Genomic DNA, 12953 nt, shown 5'->3' with positions numbered 1-12953 from the left:
TTGTAGCCACTGAGAACCGTATAACAGAGTCAAATATATTCTAAACAAAAATATAAACGAAACATGCAGCAATTGAAACGATTTTGCTGAGTTACAGTTCATATAAGAAAATCAGTGAATTCAAATAAATAAATTAGCCCCTGATCTATGGATTTTATATGACTGGGCAGGGGCACAGCCATTGAGACTGACTTTTTCCCCACAAAAGGGCTTTATTAGACAGAAATATTCCTCTTGTCCGGGTGGCAGGTCTCAGACGATCCCGCAGGTGAAGAAGCCGGATGTGGAGGTCCTGGGCTGGTGTGGTTACATGGGGTCTGCGGTTGTGAGGCTGGTTGGACATAATGCCAAATTCTCTAAAACGACGTTGGAGGTGACTTATGGTATCGACTTATATTTTTGTTCAGTATAATATAAAACATGTTTCAGGGTGTGACATTATGCAGAGGGATACTGTAAAAACAAAATACATGTTTGCGTATGCCTGTGAATGAGGCAAGCTCAACAAACGTCAAATGTCAGCTATGTGTGCACTGCAGGAGTCTTTCTGGCTGTCAATGTAGGGTTTACACCTCATGCACATGACAGCATTAAACAGCAGGGTTGCAGTATTGTCACACTCTAAAAACACAAGCAGATCATGCTATACAGACACACAGAAAATGAATAACAATCAAAGGTTATTTGTCATGTATACAGTTTGCAGCAGGTATAAAAGGTGCAGTGAAATGCTTGTGTGCTGGTGTAACAGTATAGCTTCCGTCCCTCTCCCCTTCCTGGGCTCGAACCAGGGACCCTCTGCACACATCAACAACAGCCACCCTCAAAGCATCGTTACCCATCGCTCCATAAAAGCCATGGCCCTTGCAGAGCAAGGGGAACAACTACTTCAAGGTTTCAGAGCGAGTGATGTCTCCTATTGAAACGCTATTAGCGCGCACCCCGCTAACTAGCTAGCCATTTCACATTGGTTACACTCAATATCAATAATAAGAGACAAATAAAAAAATGACAAGTAATAGAAGAGGTAATACACATAGTAATATGGATGAGTTGTATGATCTTCCCCACCAGCAAGATTGTTAGCCTGGTTAAACCAGACTGAATGCTGAACTCACCAGTGAAGTGAAACAATTGACAATGGTGAGCGCTGCATTCAGTATGATTTAACTAGGCTACAAGATTGTGGACACATTATTGAATTAACTATGAGGAATGCTTGACACTGGGAGCATGTCAATACATTAATCAGGGTTGTGTTCATTAGGCACCACACGGAAGAAAACAGACAAACTACCTGGAGTTCTCCAATAAGAAACACTCCTTTTCGTATTCCGTTGTAAAACGTTTTCTGTTGCATGCCCTAATGAACACAATCCAGGTGCCATTTTACCTTGGAAACTCTAGGCAAGTCCCAACATCTTCTGTAATCTCCTACAGAAATCTCTCTCCAGGCATTCCTGGAACTCATCGTCACAGTCGTCTTTATCACTGTTACAAATGGCATAGCAACAGTTGTGCTGGTCACAGAACTTGGTCAAGGTCGGGTTGTCGATGTCAACTTGTAGAGTTGACAAAAGAGATGGCCATTAGATCAATGCTCACAAATATTCAATGCAATATGACAGGTGTAATCAAATCAAATCCATTTTTATTTGTCACATGCACCGAAAACAACAGGTGTCGACCTTAGCGTGAAATGCTAACTTACAATCCCTTAACCAACAATGCAGTTTTAGGAAAATAGAGTTAAGAAAATATTTACTAAAGTGAAGGAAAAAAAAGTAGTATATAGGTCCTGGATGGCAGGAAGCTTGGCCCCAATGATGTACTGGGCTGTACGGTCGGATGCCAAGCAGTTGCCATACCAGGCGGTGATGCAAAAGGTCAGGATGCTCTCGATGGTGCAGCTGTAGAACTTTTTGAGGATCTGGGGACCCATGCCAAATCTTTTCAGTCTCCTGAGAGGGAAAAGGCGTTGTCGTGCCCTCTTCACAACTTTCTTGGTGTGTTTGGACCATGATAGTTTGTTGGTGATGTGGACACCAAAGAACTTGAAACTTTCGACCCGCTCCACTACAGCCATGTCGAATTGAATGGGGGCGTGTTCAGCCCTCCTTTTCCTGTAGTTCATGATCATCTCCTTTGTCTTGCTCACATTGAGGGAGAAGTTGTGGTCCTGGCACCACACTGCCAGGTCTCTGACTTCCTCCCTATAAGCCGTCTCATCATTGTCTGTGATCAGGCCTACCACCGTTGTGTCGTCAGCAAACTTAATGATGGTGTTGGAGTTGTGCCTGGCCATGCAGTTGTGGGTGAACAGGGAGTACAGGAGGTGACTAAGCACGCACCCCTGAGGGGCCCCCGTGTTGAGGATCAGCGTGGCAGATGTGTTGTTGCCTACCCATTCAGTATGATTTAACCAGGCTACAAGATAGTGGACACATTATTGAATTAACTGTGAGGAAGGCTTGAGTCAAGTCCTGCTCTGTGTTCAACACTGGGAGCATGTCAATACATGAATCAGGGAGGTGTTCATTAGGCATCACATGGAAGAAAACAGACAAACAGGCAGGAACTACAATAAGAAACACTCATTGTCGCGTTCCGTTGTAAATGTTTTCTGTTGCATGCTCTAATAAACACAACCCAGGTTCCATCTTACCTTGGACACTCTGGGCCAGTCCCAACATCTTCTGTAATCTCCTACAGATGGTCTCCAGGCATTCCTGGAACTCATTGTCACAGTCGTGTTTATCACGGTTACAGGTGTCATAGCAACGGTCGTGCTGGTTACAGCACTTGGTCAAGGACGGGATGCCGATGTCAAACTGTAGAGTAGACAAAGAGTTGAACATTAGATCAATGCTCACAAATATGCAATGCCATATATAATATGACAGGTTTAATAACATTCCTATAAACAGTGGTCTTCATTCTCTACGTTCTTGACCTCATCTGAATCTGGTAATGAATGGTGTGGCTGTTGAACAAGTTGATGAGACTAAATTACTTGGTGTTACCTTAGATTGTAAACTGTCATGGTCAAAACATATAGATTCAATGGTTGTAAAGATGGGGAGAGATGTCTGTAATAAAGAGATGCTCAGCTTTTTTGATATTACACTCCACAAAGCAAGTCCTGCAGACTCTAGTTTAGTCTTATCTTGATTATTGTCCAGTCATATGATCAAGTGCTGCAAAGAAAGACCTAGTTAAGCTGCAGCTGGCCCAGAACAGAGCAGCACGTCTTGCTCTTCATTGTAATCAGAGGGCTGATATTAATACTATGCATGCCAGTCTCTCTTGGCTAAGAGTTGAGGAAAGACTGACTGCGTCACTTCTTGTTTTTCTAAGAAACATTATTGTGTTGGAAATTCCAAATTGTTTGCATAATGAACTTACACACAGCACTGACAAACACACACTTACCCCACCAGACATGCCACCAGGGGTCTTTTCAAAGTCACCAGGTCCAGAACAAATTCAAGGAAACGTACAGTATTTTACAGAGCCATTAGTGCATGGAACTCCCTTCCACTTTATATAGAGCAAGTGATCAGAAAACCTGGTTTAGAAAAACAAATAAAGCAACACCTCACGGCACAACGCCTCTCCCCCATGTGACCTACTTGTTGTGTGTATGTACTAACATGTATGTGGAACTGATAGATGCGCACACACACACACACACACGTTAATGTTCTTAAATGTATGTAAATTGTAAAGTATTTTGTCTGGAATGTCTTTTTCGTTATGTGTCGGAACCAGGTAAGACTAGCTGTCGCCATTGGTGCCGGCTAAAGGGGATCCTAATAAATGTAAGAAGCTCATCAAAATTCCTGCTCCTGAAGAGCCCAAGCTGTAGCTATACACTATAGTGTGTGCAGGCTGGGACAACAGCCTGTACACACTGGACTAATAGGGAAGACCACTGCTATAGATCAAAGTCAGACATGACACTAGTTCACCTGGAATCCTAACAGGGGTGACCCACATCCATTGGGAGGGGATGGTTTGTAACCAGGCTGGGCTTCTAGTTTGTAACCTGCAAGGCAACAGCAAAGGTAGAGGTCTTCTGAGTTACATTTACATTTAAGTCATTTAGCAGACGCTCTTATCCAAAGCGACTTCTCCCACATTTTATCTTGTTGAAAGAGTTAACCTGTTCAGAGAGACTACAGATAGTGTTGGGGGTCACACTGTACCAGTTTAATGTTTACAGCCCAAGATACAGTAGAGTGATACTTATCTTTTTTGTCTGTGGATCATAATCACTTTCAACTGTGCTTTTGAGTAAATGGATTATCCACATAACATAAGCAATGAGCAAAGTAGTTATTACCATGTTTTTTTCCCACTACAAACAAGTATTGGTGTGTGTGTGTGGTGTGCGCAGCCTGAGGGAGAAACTTTACCATCAATGCATTCGTAGTGACACATTCTATCATGTCCTCCAAGTCCAGAGCCACGTTGAGTTCTTTTTTAATGTTATAGATCTTATTGATGTATTTGTCAATGTTATGGATTCCATTGCGAATGGTTTTTAAAGTCATTCTCCGGTCCGGTGTTTCTGGTTCAGGTTCCTTAACTCAGAAATACACAGGAACACAGTAAGCCCACGAGAAAAAACGAAATGCAACTATGAACGTGCACGATGACTGTCCGTCCACCTGCTGCAAGTGCTAGAAAATAGTTGCAATTGGTCGGCATGTGAATTCCAAAAGTTAAACCGCTGTGATATATATTTTCAACAACCAAAAACAATGCATTTTCAGCTGTTCGAAGTTGGTGTACCAAACCGATAGTAAAAGACGCTAAAACTACATATAAGAACAAGACGCATAGAAATAGTGCACATAGAATATAGGCTACCGCTTCTTAGACTTGCCTTCAACGAGAATGACAGATATATAACTCACATTTCTATGTGAATTTGATGTGGTCGCCCAAAAAGTTACATATTGTAGCCAACCTCTCCTAGTTGGGCATGCGAAATCAAGTGCGTCTAGTATCAGTGCTTAGTTGTGGCCGAGTTGTCTAGTACGCGGTACCAGAACCTACATTTGGGGGTTGAATTGCGTACTAGATCCTATATAAAACAAGTAGAATATCGCCGGCCCAGATTCACACAGTGAGCCAAAAAAAGGTTGATCAAAGCGGAGTCGGCATTTCTCGATTCTGCTATGTTAAGTTTATTTGCCACTAGTCTGTGATTCAATGCGTGACAGTAGGCTAGCAGTGTTCGAGAATGTGCGGATTAAAAATACATCAGCGTGAATGGCATGATCCAAATTAGGGGTTGTAAAATCATAAAAAGTCATGGAAATGTTTGTTAACATAGTTCATGAAGGCACACTTAAATATTATCAATCACTTATCAGACATCATAGGAATGACCCTTCAGTGCATGTCTATGTGTGCTGCTAATGTGCCAGTGGGCACAAAAGCAGCGGATTAAAAAAAAAAAAAACTAGATAGCCAATTCAAAACATAATTTGTAGCAGTTATCTCGCTAGTTAACTATAGCTAACAATCATTCATGTTGTTTTCCCCTTTCCAATGAAATTAACTTGCTGTGCGAATTGAGGCTATTCTGAGGGCAAAAATGGGGGGGGGTTAAATACACAACAGAGGGTTAAATACACAACATGTAATTGATGGAATTGGAACCAGGTGTGATGGGAGACAAGACAAAACCAATTGAAAATGAAAAATGTATCGGCGATGGCTAGAAGGTCGGTGACGTTCTCCGCCGAACACAGCCCGAACAAGGAGAGGGACCGAATTCGGCGGAAGTCGTGACAGCACCAGTTAAAGCAGCAGTCGAAACAATAACAAAGCGGTTGTCAGTAAAACGCTGAGGGATGGGGCTTGAGGAATGTAACCTCTCTCAAAATCATAGACAGAGCTATGGATGCAAGGACTGATCAGCCATTATATCAACATGATAGTTGAAACCATGTTTTGAGGCTGCAGTAGGTTATTTGTTTAACATTTTCTTTGTTTACAAACATTGCAGTAAAACAAGCTTATAATTGGGGTTTTGATGTTGTATGCCAGTTGAACTAAGTTCATGATGCATTTATAAATTATAGCCTATTCTTCAAGAATCAATGTGTGCATATCATTAATTTATAAGTCAAAAACTTTGATGTAACTGCTGATTGCCACTTGATACATCGCATTCGCCCAATCCTGATTCGTCCAATTAATCAACAACAAAAAAACAAGACCAGAAACTACTGGGAGGATTGATTATATGTGTGTTCATCTACTAAACCCTTTTGGGTCAACTCCCTCTTTACCTCTGTAGTCCGGTCTCCTTTACCACCAGCAGTTACCATACCTGGTCTGCTAGCTGGTTGCTACTTAAAAAAACATTTATTTAACTAGGCAAGTCAGTTAAGAACAAATTCTTATTTACAATGACGTCTAGGAACAGTGGGTTAACTGCCTTGTTCAGGGGCAGAACAACAGATTTTTACCTTGTCAGCTCAGGGATTCAATCTAGCAACCTTTCGGGTACTGTCCCAACACTCTAACCACTAGGCTACCTACTTAAAGTCCCCAGGACACTTGCAGTATTAAGCAGACTGCCTTCTCGTCTTGTCCACCAGAGGCATGGAATAGTCTACAATCCACACTTCATCTAGATATGTTAGTGCCACTGAATGAATTTAAAATATTGATGGGAGACTCTGTTACAGAGGAGTGTAAATGCTTTTTTTTAGGCTGGATCATGTTGAATTGTATTGTTGTATGTTTTAATTCTGTCATGTATTGATTGTTGCTGCCTTCTCGGCCAGGTCTCAATTGAAAAAGCGACTCTGAGTCTCAATGGGTTTTTCCTGGTTAAATAAAGGTTAAATAAATAAAAAATTAAATGGTGAACCGCGGGGCATCGGTGTATGTCCTTTGACGTGAATTGGCAAAAGCACTAAGGGAAGAGTGCCTTTTTCAAACCAAACAGTAGTCTGTGCCACTCTGCCAACAAGGCAGCATGGCGCATCATCCAGAAACATACATGGGCCTACATCTCTTTTCCATTCAAAATATGTTTGCATTTTCAAACTAGTTTTCATTAGGTAGGCAGATAATGCTTTTTTTGTCAAAAGAAATCACTTTTGCGTGTGAAAACACAGAACCGTACTTTTCCCTCCACGTGCTAATTACGTCACTTTTGTTTTGAGCGGATTTCTCCATGGGTTTTGAACCGGGCACCTGTCTCACGCCCGGAAAGCAGGCCGGTTCCAAAACAAACGCAATCAACTTTCACCCGGTAAAAAACACTCATAGTCGGGCGCCTGGGCAGATTAATTGAACCTCTCAATGTTGCTCATAACCACATAATCTTACATGAGCATTGACAGATTCTCGCCGTTTCATCTGTCCACATGAATTAGTCCCGGAGTGTTTATAGTCTGGTCTCAGTGAAATAGAGTAGGCTTCCTATGCATGGGAGGAGAATCAAGTGGCAGTCGTCTTTTCAAGAAAATTACATAAAATATGATTAGACTACAGTTTACTACAGTGTCTGTAAATAAATAGGGTATTGACAATGGAAAGAAGTTGAGGACGCTCAACCAACGTTAGTCCAGGTGAAATAATAAAAAAGGATTGAAAATGCGTAACGCGCGGATAGGCTACCATGGTGAGCGAACCTTTCATTTTAAATAAATATTAATTACCCATTTATTTGTCTCTGCCTGCAAATTATCCTCCTACAAGGTAGGCTATATCCTACATGCAAAACGTAGTTCAAGAGAATGTACAAGTGTCCGCTCTCATCGTTCTTGCTGCCTCATATTCAGTAGCCACACATGCGAAATAAAGCAGTCTATATAGTCTATGCATGGGCGGAGAAGCACGGGGCAGTTATCTTTTCAAGGCAATCAATGTAGGCTACTTCATAAATATGAGTTGGCTATAGTTTACTACATTGTCCTGAAATAAATATTGATCAATTCAATTCAAAGTAAGGGGCTTTATTGGCATGTGTCACTGTCTGAAAATCGTCTCACTCCTAAAACCGAGGCTATAAAACGTAGCTCAAGAGAAAGTGCAAGTGTCCCAACTGCTCTATTCAAACTGCTTCTAGCCTATTGGTTGATATAGCGCAGTAATACCGATAGCCTAATATAATGGGCCACGTGAGAATCTCTTGTAATTTAAACTATTTCTTAGGTTAATTTTGCGCATTTTGATATTGCTTACATAGGGCGCAAAATTGCTGCGACCATGGCTGGCAAATGAGATGCGTCACATTCGCCTAAAATAATATTGCTGGACTTCGGTTGGGTTTGGGATTGGTTCTTGCGGTAGCGGATGAGAGTCGGATAGAAGTCACTGACGTGGTCTTCCTGTCTGGGTTGGTGCCCCCCCTTGGGCTGTGCCGTGGCGGAGATCTTTGTGGGCTATACTCGGCCTTGTCCCAGGATGGTATGTTGGTGGTTGGAGATATCCCTCCAGTGGTGTGGAGGCTGTGCTTTGGCAAATTGGGTGGGGTTATATCCTACCTGTTTGGCCCTGTCCTGGGGTTTCATCGGATGGGGCCACAGTGTCTCCTGACCCCTCCTGTCTCAGCCTCCAGTATTTATGTTGCAGTAGTTTATGTGTCGGGGGGCTAGGGTCAGTCTGTCACATCTGGAGTATTTCTCGTCTTTTCCGGTGTCCTGTGTGAATTTAAATATGCTCTCTCTAATTCTCTCTTTCTTTCTTTCTCTCTCTCTCTCGGAGGACCTGAGCCCTAGGACCATGCCTCAGGACTACCTGGCTTGATGACTCCTTGCTGTCCCCAGTTCACCTGGCCGTGCTGCTGCTCCATTTCCAACTGTTCTGCCTGCAGCTATGGAACCCTGACCTATTTACCGGAAGTGCTACCTGTCCCAGACCTGCTGTTTTCAACTCTCTAGAGACAGCAGGAGCGGTAGAGATACTCTCAAAGATCGGCTATGAAAATTTTATGAACATTTGAACATCTAGGCCATGTGCTGTTATAATCTCCACCCTGCACAGCCAGAAGAGGACTGGCCACCCCTCATAGCCTGGTTCCTCTCTAGGTTTCTTCCTAGGTTTTGGCCTTTCTAGGGAGTTTTTCCTAGCCACCGTGCTTCTACACCTACATTGCTTGCTGTTTGGGGTTTTAGGCTGGGTTTCTGTACAGCACTTTGAGATATCAGCTGATGTAAGAAGGGCTATATAAATACATTTGATTTGATTTAGAAAGCCAGCAGATGTGGTATTAAAAGCTGCGGGTGCGAGCGGAAGCGGGCTGAATTAATCAGTACCGCGCAGAACTCTATTTCAATGGGCCAGTTCGTTTTGCATGGCACGATGCCCCGGGCGGGTGAAGATTTCATTGAACGACCAATGGAATGGTCTAAAAATAGTAACTCCGTTCACCCGGGGCACCGGGCCAGGCAAAACGAACTCTCCCATTATCAACACAGTATATTATATACACACACATCTTTGGACATTATACAGAGGGATACTGTAAAAACAAAATGCATGTTTCCGTATGCATGCCTGTGAATGAGGCAAGCTCAACAAAGCTCAAACAACAAAACAAAAATAAAAGCATGGAACAGCGGGGGTTTTCCAAACATTTTATGTAACTACAACATAACCACTGGGGCAACACTCCATCAACAGGTAAACATGTTGTGTACATTAATTTATCAGCCTATTTACATATTTAATATAAATCATTAAAAAGTAGCCAAAACAATACACTTACTGGGCAATATAATGTGGCCATTACCCTCATCACTGTATCATTATGTGCTTGTAGTCATACATTTGTCTTTCAATGTCTTCTTACCTTATTATAAAACATTCATATTCTCTCTTAATTTATACTTCATATAAATGTGTGGCAGAACAAACAAATGACATACATGACAACAACCACTAAACAACCTTTGCATAGGAGAACAATTCTACAAAATTAGCAAATAGCAATTTAAAAACTCAGATCACCCAACGTTCATTAATTGAGAGCACATCCAGGCCCCTTCACAAGGCTTAGCACATTGTTATCAATGGAAACTTCCACAGCTCTATCCCGAGATGCACATTTACTTCAATGTTTCTCTGGTGGCTTGACTATTCCAGAATCCCCTCTGGATGGCAGCTCATAGATCCCTCTTGACTTCAAATTTGCATATGCAGGAGTCTCTCTGGCTGTCCATGTAAGGTTTACACCCCATGTGCATGACAGCCTCAAACAGCAGGGTCACAGTATTCTCACACGCTGTATAGAGAGACATGGAAACACGAGTTGATCATGTTATACAGACATATGAAACACACAGAAAAATTAATCAATATCAAATGTTATTTGTCACGTGCACAGTTTACAGCAGGTATAAAAGGTGCAGTGAAATGCTTGTGCTAGCTACCTCAACATTGCAGTACTATAATTAAGCAATATGGCCCGAGGGGGTGTGGTATATGGCCAATATACCACGGCTAAGGGCTGTTCTTATGCACGACACAACACAGAGTGTCTGGATGCAGCCTTTAGCCGTGGTATATTGGCCATATACCACAAACCCCCAAGATGACTTATTGCTATTATAAACTGGTTACCAACTTAATAGGTGCATTAAAAATACAATGTTTTTTCATACCCGTGGTATACGGTATGATATACCACGGCTTTCAGCCAATCAGCATTCAGGACTTGAACCACCCGTTTTCTGTTGCTTGCCCTAATATGGATGAGTTGTATGATCTTCCCCACCAGCAAGATTGTTAGCCTGGTTAAACCAGACTGAATGCTGAACTCACCAGTGAAGTGAAACAATTGACAATGGTGAGCGCAGCATTCAGTATGAATTAACTGTGAGGAATGCTTGAGTCAAGTCCTGCTCTGTGTTCAACACTGGGAGCTTGTCAATACATGAATCAGTGTGGTGTTCATTAGGCAACACATGGAAGATAACAGACTGAAACAGGCAGGAACTACAATAAGAAACACTCATTGTCGTGTTCCGTTGTAAAACGTTTTCTGTTGCATGCCCTAATGAACACAACCCAGGTTCCATCTTACCTTGGACACTCTGGGCCAGTCCCAACATCTTCTGTAATCTCCTACAGATGGTCTCCAGGCATTCCTGGAACTCATTGTCACAGTCGTGTTTATCACGGTTACAGGTGTCATAGCAACGGTCGTGCTGGTTACAGCACTTGGTCAAGGACGGGATGCCGATGTCAAACTGTACAGTAGACAAAAGAGTTGAACATTAGATCAATGCTCACAAATATTCAATGCAATATATAATATGACAGGTTTAATAACATTCCTATAAAACAGTGGTCGCCATACAGGGGAGCTGCACTACTATGGCTGACCCTGTAAAACAACACATTTCACTACACATATCCGGGTATGTGACAATAAAATAAACTATTTTTTGTGGGGGGGTGTCTTCATTTCTGGTCCTGAAGAGCCGCAGCTATAGCAATACACTATAGTGTGTGTAGGCTTCACGGTCTGAAACACAGGTCTCTGCTAATCATAAAAACCCTGAGTTGCTAAATCAGGTGGGTTAGTGTTGGACTGGGACAACAGTCTGCACACACTGCACCCCCCACAGGACTAATAGGGAAGACCACTGCTATAGATCAAAGTCAGACATGACACTAACTCACCTGGAATCCGAACAGGGGTGACCCACATCCATTGGGTGGGGTTGGTTTGTAACCAGGCCGGGGTTCTGGTTTGTAACCTGCAAGGAAAGAGCAAAGGTAGAGGTGTTCAGAGTTCTTTAATCTTGTTGAGAGAGTTAACCTGTTCAGAGAGACTACAGAGTGGGTTGGGGGTGGCACTGTACCAGTTTAATGGTTTACAACTCAAGATAGCTACAGTGGTGCTTATCTGCTTTGTTTGTGGAACATAATCACTTTCAACTGAGCTTTTTAATAAATGGCTTGTCTGCATAATAAGCTAAGTAGTTATGGCCATGTTTTGTTTCCATTACCAACAAGTATTGACCGTGTGTGTGGCCTGAGAGAGACCTTACCATCGCTGCATTCATAGTGACACAGTCCATCTTGTCCTCCAAATAAGTCCAGAGCAACGTTGAGGTATTTGTCAATGTTATGGATCCCATTGCGAATGGTTTTTAAAGTCATTCGCCAGTCCGGTGTTTCAGGTTCCTTACTACATGAAGACACACAGCTCAGAAATACATAGAAAGATAGTAAGCCAACGAGAAAAACCGGGATGCAAGTGTTATGATGCATGATGACAGCACCGGATGATAGAAAATAGTTGCAATTGGTCGGCATGTGAATCCAAAGTTAAATGACTGCACCAAACGTCGGTAGAAAATCATTTCACACTTTCCCAAATGTTACACTATAGGTCCTAGTCGATGTCAACAAATCGCCTGTCGTACAATTCCCTTTCCAGGTTATGGGATTAGTCACGTGACAGCAACAAGCCTATCAGTGACAATAGATACGTTTGCACTTACAGTACACGTGGTCACTCAACGCCCACATATGTTCAAAGTTCATGCATGCCACGAACAAATGTATATTCATGACTGATTTGATTTTTACTGAGAAATTGTCTTGCTTTCTGTTTTAAGGCAATATTAATCAGTAGTTTTTTGGAGGGGTATCTGTACTTTACCATTTATATTTTTGCCAACATTTACGACATTTCTAAAGAAAAGAATGTACTTTTTACTCCATACATTTTCCGTGACACCCAAAAGTACACATCAAGAGAACATCCCTGGTCATCCCTACTGCTTCTGATCTGGCAGACTCACTAAACACAAATGCTTCCGTTGAAAATTATGTCTGAGCAAAGCAAGAAAATCGGGCCTTCTGGTTTGCTTAATATACAGCATTTGATTCTGGTTTATACTATTACTACTTAAGTACATTTCAGCAGTTCCAATGACTTTTGATACATTTAAAACCAAATACTT

General features: G+C 42.1%; 2 protein-coding genes across 3 annotated transcripts; both read right to left on the bottom strand.

The window, feature by feature from the left end:
- Nucleotides 1-235: 235 nt before the first annotated feature.
- On the bottom strand, nucleotides 236-5157 carry LOC106610307 (group XIIA secretory phospholipase A2-like). 2 transcript variants are annotated; one of them, XM_014209591.2, is made up of 4 exons: nucleotides 4419-5157; nucleotides 3972-4048; nucleotides 2666-2831; nucleotides 236-1561 (listed from the first exon to the last, which is right to left on the bottom strand). In XM_014209591.2, the coding sequence occupies exons 1-4, from the start codon at nucleotides 4441-4443 to the stop codon at nucleotides 1404-1406; spliced, it is 426 nt and encodes a 141-aa protein (XP_014065066.2). In that variant the 5' UTR covers nucleotides 4444-5157; the 3' UTR covers nucleotides 236-1403. The 2 variants fall into 2 exon arrangements, with proteins under 2 accessions (XP_014065066.2, XP_045578811.1); XM_045722855.1 differs by lacking the exon at nucleotides 3972-4048 and having other exon boundaries at nucleotides 4419-5155.
- A 4440-nt stretch (nucleotides 5158-9597) lies between these two features.
- Nucleotides 9598-12442, bottom strand: LOC106610304 (group XIIA secretory phospholipase A2). The gene is made up of 4 exons (XM_014209584.2): nucleotides 12033-12442; nucleotides 11662-11738; nucleotides 11060-11225; nucleotides 9598-10258 (listed from the first exon to the last, which is right to left on the bottom strand). Exons 1-4 carry the CDS (start codon nucleotides 12298-12300, stop codon nucleotides 10140-10142), a joined length of 630 nt encoding a protein of 209 aa, XP_014065059.1. The 5' UTR covers nucleotides 12301-12442; the 3' UTR covers nucleotides 9598-10139.
- Between the last annotated feature and the right edge of the window lie 511 nt (nucleotides 12443-12953).

This window comes from Salmo salar, chromosome ssa08 (genome assembly GCF_905237065.1).
Source record: "Salmo salar chromosome ssa08, Ssal_v3.1, whole genome shotgun sequence".
NCBI classification, from domain to species: Eukaryota; Metazoa; Chordata; class Actinopteri; order Salmoniformes; family Salmonidae; genus Salmo; species Salmo salar.
The sequence above is the reverse complement of the archived record's forward strand: the minus strand, read 5'-3'. Positions and strand labels throughout refer to the sequence as shown.